Source organism: Equus przewalskii, chromosome 22 (genome assembly GCF_037783145.1).
Source record: "Equus przewalskii isolate Varuska chromosome 22, EquPr2, whole genome shotgun sequence".
NCBI lineage: Eukaryota > Metazoa > Chordata > Mammalia > Perissodactyla > Equidae > Equus > Equus przewalskii.
This window is the reverse complement of record NC_091852.1, coordinates 7,465,692-7,485,624: the sequence shown is the minus strand read 5'-3', so window position 1 is coordinate 7,485,624 and position 19,933 is coordinate 7,465,692. Positions and strand designations below refer to the sequence as shown.

The following is a 19,933-nucleotide window of genomic DNA, read 5'->3' as shown; positions in this document are numbered from 1 at the left end:
GGAATTTTAAACAAGGTCCTTGGGGGGAAAGGTCCTCTCTGAAGCATCCTAAGTGTGCAAGACACAGAGGCAAGCAGAGAAGGGGGAAGAGTATTTATTCCAGTCGCACTGGAAAGGAGGAAAATAAAATGACATGATGGAAGAAGCAGTGAGGACACCCCAAAAAACTGGGATGTGACTATCAATCATCCAGCACAAATACAAGCCCACCAAAGAGAATAAAGGAACTTAGAGAAACGTAAATATAAAGTGGGCTCTGACATTTTTGGAAGCATTCAGAGCCTGAGACAAAAAACCCAACATGTCTTACCTCTACTTCTAGAAGTGCCAGCCAAGTTAACCCTATAAAACAATTCTCCTCATTCTGGCCCATACAAGCTACCCCTCAACGGGGTTGTTATTATTCCCTAATAAAAGATGTGAAGAGTGGTGACCTCTGAGAAACACATGGGGTCAGGTTTGGAAGGTGATTTTTTCATTGAATAACCTTTTGTATTACTTGAACTTTTACTATGTGCTCTATAATAACTATTAAAGAGAAAAGACACTATCTCCAAAATAAATGATGGGGTAAAATTACTGATTTGAGAGATGTTATTTATCAATAATTAGAAGTTTTAGGAGTTAATTTCCTTTGTCTAAATCATTAGATGATCCAACAATGTACAAAAAGAATTACACACCACAACCAAGTAGGATTCATCCCAGGTATGGAAGGCAGGCTCGCCACCCAGAAATCAATTAATATAATCCGTCACATCAACAAACCGAGAAAGAAAAATCACATGATCATATCAATAAATGCAGGAAAAGCATCTGACAAAAATCCCATACCCATTCATGATAAAAACTCTCAGTAAACTAATAATAGAGGAGAACTTTCTCAACTGGATAAAAAATAGGTACAAAAAACCCTACATCTCGTATCACACTCAGCAGTGAGAAACTCACAGCTTTCCCACTAGGATCAGATACAAGGCAAGGATGTCCCCTCTCACCACTCCTTTTCAACATCACACTGGAAGTCCTTGCCAGTGCAAAAAGGCAACGGAAGGCAACAACAGGCATACAGATTGGGAAGGATGTAATAAAACTGTCATTGTTCACAGCTGACATGATCATTATGTAGAAAATTGGAAAGAATCAACAAAAAACTCCTGGAACTAATAAGGGATTATAGCAAGGTTGTAGGACACAAGGTTACTATATGAAAGTCAGGGGCCAGCCCAGCAGCATTGCAGTTAAGTTTGTGCACTCTGCTTTGGAAGCCCGGGGTTCACAGGTTCAGATCCTGGCACAGACCTACACACTTCTCATCAAGTCATGCTGTGGTGGCATCCCATATACAAAATAGAGAAAGATTGGCACAGATGTTAGCTCAAGGTCAATCTTCCTCAAGCAAAAAGAGGAGGATTGGCAATAGATGTTAGCTCAGGGCCAATTTTCTTCTCCAAAAAAAACAAAACCAAAAACCACAAAAGTCACTGTGCTCTATATACCAGCAATGGACAGTAGAATTTGAACTTCAATCATTGTATGTCACTTACTTCCATGTACAAAGAAAAAAACATAGCAGTGGTAACCAAGTTCACATAAACATTGCCTTATCGTGAAGAGAAAAGAACCATGCAAATGGGAGTCTGGAGGCCTGGGTCCAAGTCCTCTCCGTCACTCACCAGCTTAAGTGCATCCTTCTCTTCTCTGGACTTCAGGTTCTCCTGAGAAAGATGCAGGCATTGGACTAAAAGTCGAAAATCCTTACCAACTTTCTAAGCCCTCTCTGGGAATAAAGGCATGTATATCTTCAAAATGACTTATGTTTTACAAATTACAAAAGTAACACATGTTTACCAAGAGTTCAAATGGTACAGAAGTAAATAGAGAAAAGCAAGGAAGTTCTCCTGTGCTTCTCTCCACCTGGACTCTCAATTCCTCTCCCCTTGCAGAGGCAACATCGTTAAGAGGCTAACACGGTGCTGTCCGATATGGTAGCATCGAGCATTGCAGCTATTTAAATTTAGGTTTTAATGAATTAAAATTAAATAACTTTGAAAATTCAGTTCCTCAGTGACACTCGTCACATTTTAGTGCTTAATAGCCATGTGGGGCTAGTAGGTACCGAACTGGAAGGCACAGATATAGAACAGTTCATCATCGCCCAGATGCTATTGCAGAGCACTGGTCTAAAGCGGATTGGAAGCCCTTTTTCACTTCCTGTCACTTCTGTTCCACACTTATTTCCTGGAGCTCAACAACTACTTCCATCAGGCCCTCTCTGGTTGGGCTCGGGACTACCCTAACAGGTTAATGGGGTAGGTTGCCTTGGAAAGGTCTGTCAATTTCCTGATCTGTAATTAAAGACTTGCTTCGTTGCTGGGCTTCCAGGTCATGGAAGGTCACAAGTCGTGGAACCATCATCACCCAACAGCACATAAAAGTTTAAAACCTTAACTAAGAACTGGAAAACTCCAGAATTCCTCAGGCATTCAAAGCCTGAGATACAACACCCAATGCATCTTACCTCTAGCTCTGGAAGTGTAGCCAAGCTGGCCCTGCAAAACAAATCTTCAGGTCATTGAACCATACAAACCATGTCTCAGTGGCATTGTCTTAATTATTCCATAGTAAACAGTAGCCAATATTATTTTCTAGACTCCAACTTTCCACTCCATCATCTTCATAGACTGAACAGGTAACTGCCAACACCCCACTGCATCTCATGGACCTCTCTGTTAATACACAAAATCATAATGCATTTCTTTTAGTTCCCCACAAACACCATGTGTTTTCCTATGCTCAGCCTTCTGCTAGAATGCCCTTATTTCCCTAACTGCCCCCATTCAACACACTTTCCCAACTTATCTGCCAGACAATGCCTACTTTTTCTTTAAAACTCATCTGAGATATCATCTCCTCCCAAAAACCTATGCTGTCCTTCCCAGGCTGGATTAGGAGCCCCAGTGGCTGCTTCAGAATTTCTATATAGGACAAACTTTGGGAGTGAAAATCTGGTAGGAAACAGAAGGGGTTGTGTGACTTCTCTTGAAATCACATTTTATAGCAAGGTACAGTTTTTGCTGAGATGTTTTCAAGAAGAAGGGAAAAGTTCTTAAAGATGCCCTTATCCACACTTCAGTCTGAATGAGAAAATATCAGTGATCCATTTCAGAGAATATCCTTTTGAGGAGTAGTGGCTTCATAGTGACTAAAGATAAAGGGGGGTGACATCTTCCTCCGAGCTACCCCTCAGCTGTACTGTTGGCTCCTCCATCTGCTCCAATAATGTCTTGGTGTTTTTCTATCATAGTGGTGCAACCTTGAATCTGTTTATGTGCCTGTCTTCTCTACTAAACTGGAAAGGATCACACTCATTTATCTTTGTATCTTGGTACCCAGACCAGTCCTTAACAGAGGTGCTCCATAAATGTCTGTTGGATGGATGGATGGATGGACAGCTGGATGGATGGACAGGTGGATGGATGGATGAGTAGAGGAGAGGGTGGGTGTATTGATAGATGAATGGACGGATGAGTGGACAGATAGATGTATAGAAAGATGGGAGGGGAAAAATTCTTAATCTTCAATTTTGTCTTCAGACTGAAATCTCCTAAAGGGTAAAGATCTTGAATCTCAAAATAAATCTCTCTCTCTTTCTTTCTCCCTCCCTCCATTTCCAGTAACACCAAGAAAATGTTTTATATTTACTAACTGCTCAATACATTGAGGGAAAAAAGGCTGGCATTTGCCACCCAATGAGTGGTCTAAAGAAAGACTGGTGGAAAGGAAGAAAGAAATCTTAAACAGTAAATATTGGATAATAGCATTAAAAGCCTCCCTTTCTCTAATGAAGGTACAATTTGGAGATAAACCTGAACCACCTTCTTCTCTGTGGCACATGATTAAAATCTGCTTTGTTCTTCTAATTTTCTATTCTCAAATTTCCACACCGCTGCTGGCACTGCAAACTCAGACTTGGTGTTGCCCTTGAATGACTGTACCACTTTTCCTCCTTTTTTTCCTCTTAATCAGCACTTAACCAACAAGGTGCCATCTACACCTGGTAGAGAAGCTATGTCTCCAAACCTGGGGACAAAAGGTGTCCTTCAAGGTGCCCCCATGCCATGATGCTCCTCAGCAGAAATACATCTCCCTTGAGGTTTGGGAACACTAGAAGTGAGGTTATCCTTGACAAGGTTCCAGGTGGTATGAAGTGTTTTTTCCATCCCTGACTCTAGCAATTTTATTGCTCTACTACATAGGCCTTCAAAACAAAGAAAGCCTGACAAGGATATAGCTAGTGCCTCACCAATGAACACTTCGTGTTCATATTTTTCTAGAAGTCCTCCAAATACTATGGTCTAGGATTGCTAAGATTTCCACTTCCAGAGTCAACCTCAAAACTGTAAGGTAAACTACCATAGAGGATAGATAGAAAATTCTATTGACATCATCCTTCATTGCTTTTTCTTTTTTTTTTTTGCAATTTCTTGGAAGTTAATTTGAAATTCCAAACTACAAACAATGTCTGAACCACGCCAAACATGTAAAGGGAAAGGGAGGATATCTTTCAATTACCTAGTTACATTAGATTGCAAAATATTCATGAATACATGATAAGTTGATTGCAATTTTCATTTTGATATACATTGAGCCACATATTGACTAAAAGAAAGTAGAGAAGAACTAAAACTCTGTCCTTAGATGACAGGTCTAAGATATCAAGATGCTTGCTTGCCCCAGAAATGTGGTCAGTGTACAATTTTTCTCTTATATGATTAAAAAAGTTGTCAGTGGAAAACAACTACATCATTTAGACTACCAAGGAAGATTCAAAACCAAAATAATGGTAATATTTAATACAGTAGGAGCAAACCTGAAACTCCATCCATATCTCATCCTAACTTTGCTAAATATGCAACCTTAGGCAAATCACATACCATCTCTGGATCTCAATGTAGTCAACTAGCTAATGCATATTATTTACATAAGACTCAAGGATATCAAGAGGCCTATGAGTGGAGAGAAAGGATGCTGTTAATCACAGAACCAATAAATACCCAACAGCACTGTAACACTGTAGACGACACCTACATACAGATACAGACCACATTATTTTCAGAACAGTAAGCAGTAATATGTATACAGAAGAGCCCCAAAAATAACATCAGCTAGTAACATCAAGGAAGAACTATTAGCCAACTTATTAAGTTTTGGTCCTCTCTTCTATTAATAAGGCTAATTACTACTGATTTTTTTAAGACTTTATTATCAATCCACTAGTAAATGATAATTGTTTGAATTTTCACAGTTTGTGTGTGAAGACCCTGGTTCAGTTAGTCCTTTCCAGACCAACATTTACCACCAAGGCCTAGTGCCTTAAAGCAACAAATTATGCTTCTGAGCTGACAGATAATAAAACAAATGCTGATCTGTTAACATGCTAATTGCTTTCCACTGCTACAGAATCATCATATTTCAAACCTTAGCATAGTACATAGATATATTCAGACAAAACTCTACTGTGCATCTAAGATCCAGGTCATTATGTTATTAATATTAGATTATTTCTTTGAGCAATTTTACAGAACTGGAATTTATTTTTATTAATATTCACAATAACTCCTTGGAAACCAAGTAGAAAACAAAATTTGCCATAGAAGATATCTGGGATATAGATAATATTAAATAAAGGATAAATTACTACAGCTTAACTTGCAAAGCTGTTCCTTATACAACATGTTTAATTTGGTGCCACATTGAGAGAATGTTTCATCTAGTTAATGTTCATGATACTGTCTCAAAGATCAAGATTCCTAGAGTGAAAATCCTATGCTTGTAACTCAGAACCTTAAAGCTGAGAGAGGACTTATTCATTTGCTGGTCCTAGCTGGGAAATGAGGATTAAGAGCAGGAAAATGCTTTTCCACTGATAACTCTATTTGGCTGCCTTGTTTGTGGAAGAACATGGAGATGCCCTTGTTCAGGCTGCAGTTGCTAAACAAAGGAAAAATGATCAAGTACTCTAGGAAACAATTCCAGAGCTCAGAATCCAATGGTTTGATCTACAAGGATGCCTCAAACAGAAACCACATGGTTTCGACCTCCATGTTCATGAACACTAAGGTCTCCCTTATCTGTGTCTCCATACCAGACCCCTCTGCTGACTTTCATTCCTTACTTCCAACCGTCTGCTGGGAATTCTCCACTCAGATACCCTTGAGGCACCTTGAAGTGAATGCCCAAATGGAACTCCTCACCTCCTCCCCAAGCTGCTTCTCCTTTACTCTAGCTGCTCAGGGCCAACTTCACGGGCGTGTGACCTGTGTATTTGCACAGGCACCGTGTTTAGAAGGGCCCCACACTTGGTATAATGGTCTGCTGTTGTGATCTTGAAATTCTTAATAATTTTTTAACAAGGAGCCCCATATTTTCATTTTGCACTGGGCCCCCAAAATTGTGTGGCCAGTCCTGTCACACCTGGAGTGGCATCGCCATTACTCCTGTCACTGAAACCAAACCATTGATTACTCCCCAATTCTCCCTTCCTTCATTTCCACGCCCAATCACGCTCTTTCATGCCCAGGGTTTTGTACCAAGCAAATGATCACCTTGCATGGAAAGCCTTTTTTCCCCATCTTCAGAGAGCTAGCCTCCACTTGTCCTTTCATTGTTAATCAAAAGTCATCTCTACAAGAGATACTCCTGATGCCCCAGTCTGCTACAGACTCCTCCTCTTAGTCCTCCACCTGCATAGACCTGTCCCTATATCTGTCATTTTGTCCTTGTGTCACTATCTTGTCTCTCTTCCTTCAACTGACTGTGAGCCTCTTGGTGGATGATTTTTTTTTATCTCTCATTCTCAGCTCTGTGTTTGGCATATAGAAGATATTTTTAAAATATTTATCAAATAAGGGGCTGGCCCCGTGGCCGAGTGGTTAAGTTCGCGCGCTCCGCTGCAGGTGGCCCAGTGTTTCGTCGGTTCGAATCCTGGGCGCGGACATGGCACTGCTCGTCAGACCACGCTGAGGCAGCGTCCCACATGCCACAACTAGAGGAACCCACAACGAAGAATACACAACTATGTACCGGGGGGCTTTGGGGAGAAAAAGGAAAAAAAAAAAAATAAAATCTTTAAAAAAAAAAAAAAAAAAAAAAAAAAAAAAAAAAAAAAATATTTATCAAATAAGATTCATGTTCTTTCAAAAAACTTTACTAATTCACTTTTGAAAAACATAATTGCTTGATCTATATAAATGTTCTTCCTTTTAACGAGCTTCCTTTTTTTCTAAAGTGATCCACTCATTTCCCTCTTGCACTTTCAGGGAAAGTCACCATAGCAAACAGCTCCAGAGCTTATGTTACACCTTGAATGCATTTTTCACTGTCCTCTGGGGTCACTGTCCCTTGGGGTCACTTCTGCAAGTAAGAATAGCTGGGCCTCCTGTGCCTTTGGGAGCTTCCAGACACTGCTGGCTCATACACAATGATTTGTTTGTGCTGAGAAGTTGCTAGAGTTCCTCTGCAATGGCACCAAGAGTCCAGGATACAGGAAAGCAAGATTGGGAAGTGTGGCCTAGAGGGACAAGAAATCAATCATTAACTCTGGGCCACCATGTGCTCTCAGGGACCTTCAACATTTCATCAGATTGGCCATCATATGAAATCCTGTTTAAAAAATAATCTCTTGATTTCACCAGCGGGGATGGGGTAGGGGGTTAAAAGGAAACACTCCATCCCCATCATCAGTATCTAATCAGCACTCCAGTCTATCTATGATAGACACAGGATGGATTTCTTTATTGACTCACTCACTCAAACATTCATTGAATATCTACCAAGGGAAATGTGCTGGATGAGGCATTATCAAGGCAGATAAGGGCCAAAAAGTCCTCACATTCAAGGAAATTAAGAATATTATTATGAGACAGATAAATTTCACTAACACCTTACTATTCCAAGTGTGGTCCACAGACCAGCTGCATCAGCATCCCCTGGAAGCTTGCCAGAAATTCCAAATTTCAGGGCCCTTCTCAAGACCTCCTGAATCAGAATCTGCATTTTAACAAGAGCACAGAAGATCCACATGAACATCTGATCATGTTCGAAGGCCGATAAGCACTTACACATCCCTCTCAGAGCTAAAGACCAACTCCTTTTAGTTTGAATCGAGTTCAAACTTTAGTTTGAACAGCAAAACCTGTCCGAATGGCTCCTGATCATAATCCCATTTTTTTCCATCTCTAGACTCCCCATCTGGCTCTCTGATACTTCACAGGAGGAGTAACTTGAATCCCTCTTCACACAAAGTGGGAACTAGAAGCACACTGCTCTCTCTACAGAATGCCTATCACGCACATGTGAATCTCATATTAGATTCTCCATGGGACAAATTCTGATATTTCCATTCCTGTAATGTTTTTAAGTTTTCCCAAAATGTTACTTCGAAAAAGTAGTAATAAGAATTTGTTACTAACAGACCTCATTCAAGTGGTTCACATTTCACACTATTAATGCACTGTTGCTGTACATTTTCCATAATCAAAAGATGAGTCTCAAAGTATGACATGGCTTCATCTAATTATTAGAGTTGAAAAATCTAGATTCAGCTGGAGAGCAAGTACAATTGGGAAATGCTTACTACAGCAGAGACTAGCTCTGTCCTTACTCTTAACATTGTGACACACACAAACACACATCCAGGTATACAGTTACTACTAAGAATTCCAAATACACATATACACATTTTCCATGTATATATTGGGTGTTTTTATTTAACTAACACCATTTCAAGTAGCTGTAACTTGCAATCTTGGAGATCCAAGATGCATGAGAGTTCTATTTTGTTTTATCTGTTTGTCGTTTTTTTTAATTTTTCAGGAATTTTAGTAAATTGACAGTCACCAAAACCAGCAATTCTTGAGCTTGTTGTCCTCAAAATTCCTTTACACTATTGAGGATCTATGGAACTTTTATTTGTGTTGCATATATCAATATCTGCTGAGAAGTTTTTTAAATATTCAATTTTTGAGTCAAATAAACATAATAAATTACTGCACATTAACATAAATTACATATTTTTATGAAAAATAACTTTGACTTAAAAATAATAACTAATTTAGTAAGAAAAGTAGCATTGTTTTACATTTTTGCAAATATCTTTTATGTCTGGCTCAAGAGAATACAGCTGGATACTCACATCAGTTTCTTTATTTAATGTATTGCCATATCACCTATCTCACAGCCTCTGGAAAACTCCACTGTACACTTATGAGAGAACGAGAGCAGAAAGGCAAACATTTCAACAAGGGTGGCATGACAATTCAATGGAGAAAAAACAGTTTTTTCAAGAAATGGCTCTGGGACAACTGGATATCCACATGTAAGACAATAAAGTTGAACCCTTACTATACACCCTAAAGAAAAATTAACTCAAAGTGGATCCAAGATGGGGAGTGGCTGTGTGATATTGTGACTTATAATAAGAAATACATATTTGGTCTTCCTTCCAGTTTCTGGCACAGAGCTCCTAAAGCTCTTGGAATTTCCTAAGAGGTGAGAACAATAAAGGTGTCTTATGTTATGTTAATAAGGTGACTTTGGGAAATCACCTAAAGACGGGAGCTGGTTGCCAGGAGAAGCAACCCCTGTGATTAGAGGGTTGGAACTTTCAGTCCTACCCCCCTGACCTTGGGGGGTGGAGAGAGGGCGGAGATTGAGTTCAATAACCAGTGGTTAATGATTTAATCAATCATGACTACGTAATGAAGCCTCTGCCAAAACCCAAAAGGATGTGTTTCAAAGAGCTTCCTGGTTGGTGAACACGTGGACATTTAGGGACAGTGGCACCCTCGGAGGGGGCATGGAAACTCTGAGCCCTTTCCCCATACCTTGCCCTATGCAGCTCTTCCATCTGGCTTTTCATGAGTTATATCCTTTTATAACAAACTGGTAATCTAGTAAGTAGAATGTTTCTCTGAATTCTGTGAGGCACTCTAGCAAATTAATTGAACCCATGCAGGAGGTCATGGGAACCTAAGATCTTTAGCCAGTGGGTCAGAAGCCCAGGTAACAACCTGGACTTGAGACTGGCATCTGAAGGGGGAAGAGTCTTGTGGGACTGAGCCCTTAACCTGTGGGTTCTCATGCTATTTCCAGGCAGACAGTGTCAGAATTGAGTTGAAGTGTAGGTGTAGCTGGTGTCAGAGAATTGTTGGATGTGTGGGGAAACCCCCTCATACAGTGGAATTGGTACCAGAACCCTCTTAGACTGTTAATGAGCACAGGGTTATTTGGGGGATGATGAAAACATTCTGGAATTAGTGGTGATGGTTGTACAGCCTCATGAATATACAAAAATCCACTAATTGTACACTTTAAAATGGTGAATTTTATGGTATGCCAATTATATATTAATATAATAATGAATCAAAGACCTAAAACTATAAAACTGTTAGAAGTAAACAAAGGCGTAAGACTTCATGACTTTGGATTAAGCAATAGTTTCTTAGCTATGACATCAAAAATACAACCAACAAAAGAATAAATAGACAAATTGGATTTCTTCAAAATTTAAAAATTTTTGACACCATCAAGAAAGTAAAAATACAGCCCACAAAATGGGAAAAAAAATTGCAAATCATTTCTTGTATAAGGGGTTGGTATCCAGAATATATAAAGAACTCTTACATGACAATAGTAAAAAGACAATCCAATTTCAAAATGGGCAAAAGATCCAAATAGACAGTTCTGCAAAGAAGATATACAAATGGCCAAGAAGCACTTGAAAAGATGTTCAACATCAAGGAAACGTAAGTCAAAACTACAATGAGATACCACTTCACACCCACTAAGACAGTTATAATGAAACAGACAGATGAAGTGACGGCAAGGATGTAGAGAAACTGAAACCCTTATACACTGCTGGTGGGAATGTAAACTGGGCAGCCACTTGGGAAAACAGTTTGGCAGTTCTTCAGAAGATTAAACATAGAGTTACCATATGACCTAGGCGTATACCCAAGAGAAATGAAACATGTGTCTATACGGCAACTTTTACAAGAATGTTCACTGTAACATTAGTGGAAACAACCAAAACTGTCATCAACCGATGAAGTGATAAAATGTGATATATCCATACAACAAAATTTTTTTCAGCAATAAAAAGGAAAGAAATACCAATATATGCTACAACATGGATAAATTTGAAAATATTATGCTAAGTGAAAGAAGCCAGACACAAAAGTCCACATACTGTATGATTACATTTTTATCAAATGTCTACAATCTATAAAGACAGAAATCTATAGAGACAGAAAGTAGATTAGTAATTATCTAGAGCTGGGAGGTTTAGGGGGAAAAAAGGTATGACTGCTAAAGGGTTTCTTTTGGGGATAATAAAAATGTTCTAAAATTGATTGTGGTGATGATTGCACAGTTCTGTTAATATGTTAAAATTATTCACTTTAAGTGGGTGAATTTTATGGTATGTGAACCATATCTCGTGAAAATTAATAAAAGAAATCTTAACTAAACTGGAGTCGGGAAGGCCTGTAGGGGGAGCTCTCACGCCCTATCATACACCATCAATTACACCAACCAAGAAGAGACTGAGGCTTACCATCTTGGACAGGAAGTAAAACTACTTCACTATTGAAGGAAGATTTCTCTCCCCACTGCAACCGCCCAGGTAATGAGAAACGCTGCACCTCAGCCAATGAGAAGGCGTTGCCACATGGAACTGTTGCTTTCCCCTAATGAACTTTCCTTTAGAACAGCTCCTCCCTACTCCTCTTTTTCTCTGTAAAAGCAGCTCCCCTTCTTTCTTTTTGACTGTGGTTTGCCATAGCATGCACTTCCCAAATTGTAATTCTTTTTATTATTCCTAAATAAACTCATTTTGAAATAAAATTATAGAAAAAATTTCTTTTAAGTTGACAATCTCAATAAAACTGTTACCTAATAAAGGCAAACAACATCTTTGTATTATTTTGAAAATATTTTGAGCCTCACAGACCCACTAAAAAGGGACTTCCAGAGGTCCCCAGAACACACTTTGAGAACCACTGACCCAGACAAAGCATTTGGCTAGGATTGGGGGTTATCTTCCTAATATCGTTTCCTCTTTCCCCCTCTCTTCCTTCCAAAGACAGCCTTGATTTTAGGTATTGACTCCTCCCCCATGCAGACCACCATCAGGAGGGAAGTTGGTCCCACCCTGAGTCCTAGGGTCAGGCTCTGGTCACCTTAAGCTAATCGGTACATTCTCTTCCACTGATTGCAGTCACCGGTTCAGGGTTGGGCATGTGGCCTAGGAGGTCTGATCAGAGTGACTGTAGGACTTCTGCTTGGAATGCTCAGTTGGACGTGGTTTCTCTCTTCCTCTGGAGGGGACCCTATGAAAATGTGAGAACTGGAACTACCACAACCATTTTAACACCCGTCCTAGGATAAAGCCATCACAAATGGCAGGACGGTCCTTGAATTAAGTCCTTAACTCAGGACTTCCGGATATATGAGCCAGTAAATGTCCTTAATGTTAAAGTCAGTTTGAATTAGAGTTTGCTAAATGAGTTAAAGCATCCAGCTGATATACTGTCCAACCGATGTGGAGCTAAGAGTACTGCATTTTCCTCACAGTCAATACACTCTACCATTGCTTTGAGGACATCAAGAGATAAGATCTTAGCACACCATTGAAATAACATCACTTGTTTTTCAGAATATATTTAATATAAAGAGCTGGCCCGGGTAATCTAAGGCTAAAAATGTCAGAGCTGGGACACAGTATTTAAAAAACTGTCTCTCCCTTCTATTCCTTTTGTGTCTGATTTTCAGTGGACTCTGAATGACATTCTAGATGAGTTTGATAGAGAAAAGTGTGGGATTGTCCTTCTAGCAGAAAAGGCGTGGCTGTCTGCTGGACCTGGCTTGGATTTCACAGCAGGATAATCACGGGGGCCTGACATTTAGCACACATGTGACCAATTCCTGTTTCAAAAGATAAGAAACTCAGGGAGCAGTAACTACTCCCTTTTTTTTTTTTTAACTAAATTGATTAGAATAGTATTCTACATTTGGGTGATGTTTTGACAGTCACAACATGCTTTTACACACATCGTCTCAACAATCCAGCGGAGGACCCAGTTGAGGAATTATTGGGCCCATTTTACAGATGAAAGACAGAGTCCCAGTGACTTGCCTGAGGTCTTGCTCAATCAGAAAGTGATGGAGTTTGGGCTTAAAAACATTAGGTTCTAAGTCAAAGTCTTCCTGCTACTTAGGATTACCTCTAACACACCTTCACATAATATTAAGATAACAGTCAATATTTTTTCAGCTCTTACTGTGGGCCAGGGACTAAGCACTTGACATATATTGCACCTTTAATCCTTACAACAAGCCCATAATGTCTGTGCAATTATCATCTCCACTTTACAGATGAAGAAATTGAGACACAAAGAGGTAAAGTGACCTGCCCCAAATCACTTGGCTGGTCAACGGCAGAGCCATGGTTCAAACCCCAGAGAGTACTGCTTCAGAACACAAGCTTGCAGCCACTTTTCCATACTGCCACTGCAACAAGAGTGGAGGTGCCTGCTCTATACGAGATGGCTTGTAGCCGCCCAGAACCTACCTGTTCAGTAAGGACTGAGCTGATATTTAACAACATAAACTATGAAGAATTACCCAACAATTTTTCTTGTTCTGGAATTTGATCATACAAAGATTGCCTGAAATAAGCCAGAGTTTATGCAACTTCTTACTAAACTCTCCTAACAGTTTTATTGCAACAATAAGTGTAAGTCAATTTGACCTATTCTGACAGATACTACTGCTTGCTCAGCCAACAGCCATCCCCGCCCCCTACCACAGACACAGACACAGACACACACACACACACACACACACTTCTCATTCCCCCCATAATGGCAAGGTCCATCTCCCATTATAGAGAGTGAATAGTGAACACATCAGACGCACAGCATCCTAGATACTTCTGCAGCTAGGGCATGGGTAAATGACCCAATCCTGGCCAATAGGATCTGATAAGAAGATTTATGAGGGCCTCTAGAAAAGGTGTTTTTCCATGGTTAAAAGAAATGCATGAGGAAATGCCACATTTTATATGGTGGATGTGGTAGTGCCTACTGACATCTAGAATTACTGCAGCCACCTTATAATCATGACAACTATAGTGACATAGCTGGTGTGCTGAGGATGGCAGAGTGGAAAGGTGGAAAGTGCCTGGGCCGTGCAGAGCTGCTGAACAACACTGAAGCTGCCCTACCTCTGGACTTCTCCTTAGGTAAGATAATACGTGTCTTTACTATTCAAGCCACTTTAGCTGGGCTGCTGTCTTACTTGCAGCCAAAAGTATCCTAACTCTCAAGTCTCAAGAGGCAGTGCTCCAGAGAAGACAGGGCTCTGGACTTTGAGTCAAATGACTGGGTTCTGGTTCACTTACTTCCTAGGTGAACCAAATTGCTCCATCTCTCTAAACCTCATTTTTCAATTGATAAGATTGGGATAACACTCAGTGACACAGTAACATCAATAAAATGGAGGTAATGCAGGAGAGTTATGAAAATCACATGAGATAATATGTATAAACTACTCTGTCAATAGCAACATTTTACTCAAATGTAATTGGTTTTAGGTAATAAATAAACTACAAAGTTTTTAAACTGAAGCCATCCATCTACCCAATTCCTTTATTTTACAAAAGAAGAAACACTGACTCCAAATGTCAAATGACTCACTCAATGTCACACAACTGGTTGGTAACATAACTAAACCACACATCTTCTGATTCCCAATCTAATGTTGTCATGTTCCCCTCATATTGCTCGGTAATGAGCTAGCCTAAAAGTTGGGCACTCATTCATTCGGAAAGTGTTTACTAAACACATACTACATGCCAGGTACTAATCTAGGTATTGGGGAATCCTTGATGAACAATTACAATAACAAAATGTTGCTAAGCTCATGGATTTAATAGTCTAGAAAGAAAATTAATCTATATCTATAAATATTTACTGAGTGCCTACTATGTGCTAAGACTATGCTAGGATTTCTATTCAAATCCAGATCCAAATTCACAGCCAATTCCAACGATATCAACCATGTGTACCAGGCTTTGCTAAAGAATGAATAATGTGAAAAGTCTACATTTTACTCAATAAAAGTCAGGAATAAAAATAGCAAGTTCATTAGAAGGACTTGTGAATACCATGCTGGCATCTGAAAAAGTAGACAGATGGGAAACATGGCCAGGACTCCACTCTACTTGAAAGAGCAAGACTGAATGAAAGAGGTTAGAGCTAAGCCATGTCCTTCTACAGTCTCCAGACTCAGAGTTGGTTCAATCAGAAAAGCCCAGTGGGGAGCTTCCAGCAACTCCTTCCCTTCCCCAGGGCTCTGTCTGGTGCCCTAGACTCTGCTCTGCTCTCTGTCCATTTGAATTCCTCTTCCACTCTACCTAAACATCCATAGGCAAATGACATGACGGGACAGCATCCTAGACTCTGTGAAAAAAGACAGAGCAAGTGACTTTTGGCATCTCCTACTGGGAATAGCTATCAGGCTGCTGAGACTGGCCATTAGGTTGTTTGATGGGGAGTCTTCTTTGCCAAAATACAACCACAATTATATAATTTGGAAAAATAATATTTAAAAGCTGTTGTTTTTTTTAAAAAAAATCCATAACCCACATTGTGTGCAGTTTATAAAGGGAAGAGGTGTGTGACACTGTGTGACAGTCCATATTCCCCTTTAACTTTCTGATTCCCTGGAATGGAAGAAAAACGCAAGGAAGGAAGGAAAGACAGATGGATTCCCCAGGGCATGGACTGGTGACTCCAAAAGGTTCTTTTTTAAAAAAAATCATTTTGTTCTCACTCTAAATGATTGGAAAGATTTTTGTGACCTTACACCAAGAAGTGCAATCTCAATTCTTGGGTATAGAACACTCTAGGAAGGTACAAGGTCCAAAATTATCAAAACAAAAACCTTTTAATTCATTTAATTGGTTGAATGATAATTTTCATTTAGGGGTAGAAGGGGCAGAAAAAGATGTGCCACAAAATGAAACATTTTATTTTTTGTCAGCAATACCCAAATCAACATTTTGGAACACAGCATTTTAACCTCTTTGGCATCAGTTGGGCCATACAAACTCCAACTTTCCAAACTGTTATTGGACTGAGACAACTTACTGTTTCCCAGAACACCAGACAATAAATACATGTTCTTTGGGGATGACTTTATCCCTAAAAGGGGAAACAACACAGTGATACCCACTCCAAGTGGGCCAGGATGGGGCAGACAGAGGGCTGAGAGAGCAGAGGAGAACTCCACAGCCCACTGCCTGCTCTTGCCCCTCATTATCGCCATATTCAGGATGGGTTAAAGGACTTGTACATGCACTTTAGGACTTAAAGCAAAGGGCACAAACCACTCTCTCTGGATCACAGGACAGTACACAACAAACGTTTGTGTGCAACCCTATGGCAGCAGGAAAACTGCCCATGTTGCTAATCCCTTTTTTTTTTTTTAAAGATTGGCATCTGAGCTAACGTCTGTTGCCAATCTTCTTCTTTTGTTCCTTCTTCTTCTTCTCCCCAAAGCCGCACCCTGACCCCAGTACACAGTTGTATATTCTAGTTGTGAGTACCCCTAGTTATGCTATGTGGGACGCTGCCTCAGCATGGCCTGATGAGTGGTAGGATGTCCCAGCCCAGGATCCAAACCGGTGAAACCCCAGGCCACCTAAGAGGTGCCGTGGAACTTCACTCTGCCACAGGCCGGCCCCCCTTTCATTATTAAATTTAGCTCAGAATGAAATTGAAGATCCTGCAGAAAATTCATTGGGAGCCTACTTTCCTCGGAGGTCATGGGGCACCAGTTCCTGCCTTGAAACTTGTCTAGCTGTCAACTTATAAATTAGTTGACACTGTCGCCCTGTCACAAACTCCTACTACCAAAAAAAAAAAAAAAAAGAAAGACCTTTCATTCATTCACTCATTCTCGGTTAACACAACCCAGAGATGGATTCCTGCCACTGGGAGAGGCAGCCCCTATGCTCTTCTCACCAGAATAGGGCAGGGTGCCCTGTATTTAAAAAACAGCTCAATCCTGGAGCTTCAAGCCTTGGAGTAGGTGAGAAGAGGAAATCCCAGAGATAAACGCAAGTAGATTTAAGAGTCAGAAGTTAGCAGTGCTGAGCCCTGACAAGACCTTTCCAGATTGTGCTCGCTGAGTGGGTCATGGCAGCCGGCACACACCATTCTACATATACATGCACCGAAAGTCCACACACGCACACACACGTCCACACAGCTCACACCAGATCTCCTGCAAGCACAAAGGCACTTACTACCCAAGGATGGGGCTGTCAGCAAAACTGCCTTCGCCCAAACAACTCTCCATGCTCCAGCTTGGACAAGAGCGAACGTCCACCAATAACCCAAGCGGCGCTTCAGGTTCCGTAGGGCTCCCTCCCTGCCTGCCTCTCAGCCCTTTTCCTTTCTCTGAAATAGATTTCACAGGATTCCTTCTGAGGTAGCTCTGGTTCTGCGCAGCGCGCGCGCCATCCCTCAAGGCTGGAGCTCCAAGCTGCCTGGCTTCTCTCACTCTCAGGAAACTTCGCCGCCGCCCCATGCGAAAAAAAGGCCACCGGAACAGGGCGGCAGGGAGCGGGAGCGGGTCCCGGAGCCCAGACGCCTGAGAGAGAAATGAGTGAACTCAGGCTGGTGCATGCCTTCTCCACGTGGAGGAAGGGAGAAAGAAAGAGTGGGCGACATGCAGGTGCCTCTTCAGGCTCTCAGAGCTCCCGTTTCCTGGCGGGGTAGGGGACAGTAGGGTTAGAATCCCCCAGTAGACAGCTGCTCCGCGCCCCAAGCCTGGGCGCACCGAGAAGTGCGCGCAGCGTGCACGCGGGAGAAGGGGCCGGGGCGCGGATAACATGCACTTGGCGCCTGCCCGGGACAGTGACCCCATCGCTGGGTAGGGCTCCCAGCCTCAGAGGACGGAGGAAACGAAATCTGGCTTTCTAGCAGGCGCCAGGGTGGGTTCCTCGCCCCTGCCAGCACACGCCCACCCGCAGAGCCCCCCCCCCCCCCATCCTGCCCTGCGTCCAGCGCGTCCCAGGCTCCATTGCCCCGGGCCGCCCGCACCTGGATGTGACAGGAGATCTCTGAGTCGTCCAGCAGCCGGATGGTGCATTTCATCTCTTGGCTGAGCGATTTGATGCTGGAGCTCCGAAAGTGAATCATTTTCATAGTCCTCCTGCCTCTCGGCACACAGTGGCAGGAGGCGAACATGCACCGCGGCCCGGAGGAGCGAGCCGGAGGCTAGGGGCCGGGGCGGCGCTGGTCGGCGCGGACACACACCCTCGCGCACGCACCGTCCCGGACACCCGGAGCGGCTCAGCCACGGGACAGCAGCGGCGACGGGCGCCTGCGGCCACACATGCTGGGCAGCCGGGGCGCGGCAGGCGGGTCCCTCCCTCGCTCTCCCTCCTCCTCCCTCGCCTCCGCCTCGCCCGCTCCTTTCCCCGCCTCCGCCCGTCGCGCGCGCTCCTGCGCCTCCCTCCGCCTGGGCTCCCTTGCCCAGGACGCCCAGAGCCCGTGACCCCCGGCGGGCTCGCGACTCCCTCACTCCCACGCGTGCGGAGCAGCGGGAGGAGAAGGCGGAGGGACGACTGGCGTTGGTGGCCGAGGCGCCCGGCGTGGCCTGGTCCAGCGTCGCTGCGTCAGGCTGGGCCCGGCCGCCTCCCTCTCCGGCTGCGATCTCTCTGGCTCCTGGTCGCGCTCGTCCCTGCCCGGGCTCCCCCATGCGTCCGACAGCGCCCTGCTCGGCTTGGCCCCAGGGACCTGGCTGAGGGCGGGGGTGGAGGGCGATCCTGGCCTACACTCGCGGGGAGGATTCCACTGCGGGAGAGGATTGCTGGACCAGGGGCGAACCCCGGAGAGGGACACGAGGCCTTGGCAGGGCTACACCAGGAATGTGGCTAATAGCAACAACAATCTCTGGTACTCATAGGGAGTTTTTTTTAAGCCTGTATTTTATTTAATATTAACCAGGAATCAGTCTCCTCCTCTAAGAATTTCAGAGCCTCCCTTAAGCAATTTTTCTCGGTTTTGTCTCCCAATATCTTCCTGTGATCTTTGGTAGCCCTACGTACCTTAGACCCAGCAAAAGGGTCCCTATCCTGCCCCTCCTCCTTTAGGAACCTTCCTCCTGCTCCCCCTTGCGGAGGAATCCAGATGTGCCCGTCTCGTTTTAGACCAATCTCTGGGTACTAGGGTCTCTGGAATTCCCTGCTCGCAAACATCACCATCGTCCATCTGCAGAACTGTTTTCATCTTGTAAAAGTGAAACTTTATACACATTAAACAGTAACTCCATCTTCCCCTCATTTCCCAGCCCCTGGAAACCACCATTCTTCTTTGTGTTTCTACGATTTTGGCTACTCAATGTGCCTCATATAAGTGAAATGATACAGTATTTTTCTTTTTGTGACTGTCTTATTTGACTTGGCATAAGGTCCTCAAGCTTCATCCATGTTGTTGCATGTGTCAGAATTTCCTTCCTTTTCAAGGCTGAATAATATTCCATTGTATGTATAGCACATTTTACTTCTCCATTCATATGTTGATGGACACTTGGATTGCTTCCACTTTTTAGCTCTTGTGAATAAAACTGCTGTGAACATGGGTATCCAAATATTTCTTCAAGACCTTGCTTCCAGTTCTCTTGAGTATATATTCAGTAGTGGAATTGCTGGGTCATATGGTAATTTTCTTTTTAATTTTTTGAGGAACCACCATACTGTTTTCCACAGTGAATGGACCATTTAAATTCCCACCAACAGTGAACAGGGGGTTCCAATTTTTCCATATTCTCTCCAAAACTTGTTGTTTTCTGGTTTTTA

The 19,933-nt window shown here is 42.4% G+C and overlaps 1 protein-coding gene across 9 annotated transcripts in view; it reads right to left on the bottom strand.

The window, feature by feature from the left end:
- Positions 1 to 18,818, bottom strand: part of FRMD3 (FERM domain containing 3) — a 285,855-nt gene extending 267,037 nt beyond the window's left edge. For 2 of the 9 annotated variants that reach the window (XM_070590804.1, XM_070590809.1), the window contains exon 1: positions 18,174 to 18,493. In XM_070590804.1, the coding sequence (XP_070446905.1) occupies positions 18,174 to 18,320 (147 nt within the window). In that variant the 5' untranslated portion in view covers positions 18,321 to 18,493. Of the gene's footprint in view, positions 1 to 2,521; positions 2,553 to 18,173 lie in introns of all 9 variants that reach the window. The other 7 variants (XM_070590819.1, XM_070590805.1, XM_070590811.1 and 4 more) reach the window with 7 other exon arrangements.
- Positions 18,819 to 19,933: the final 1,115 nt, after the last annotated feature.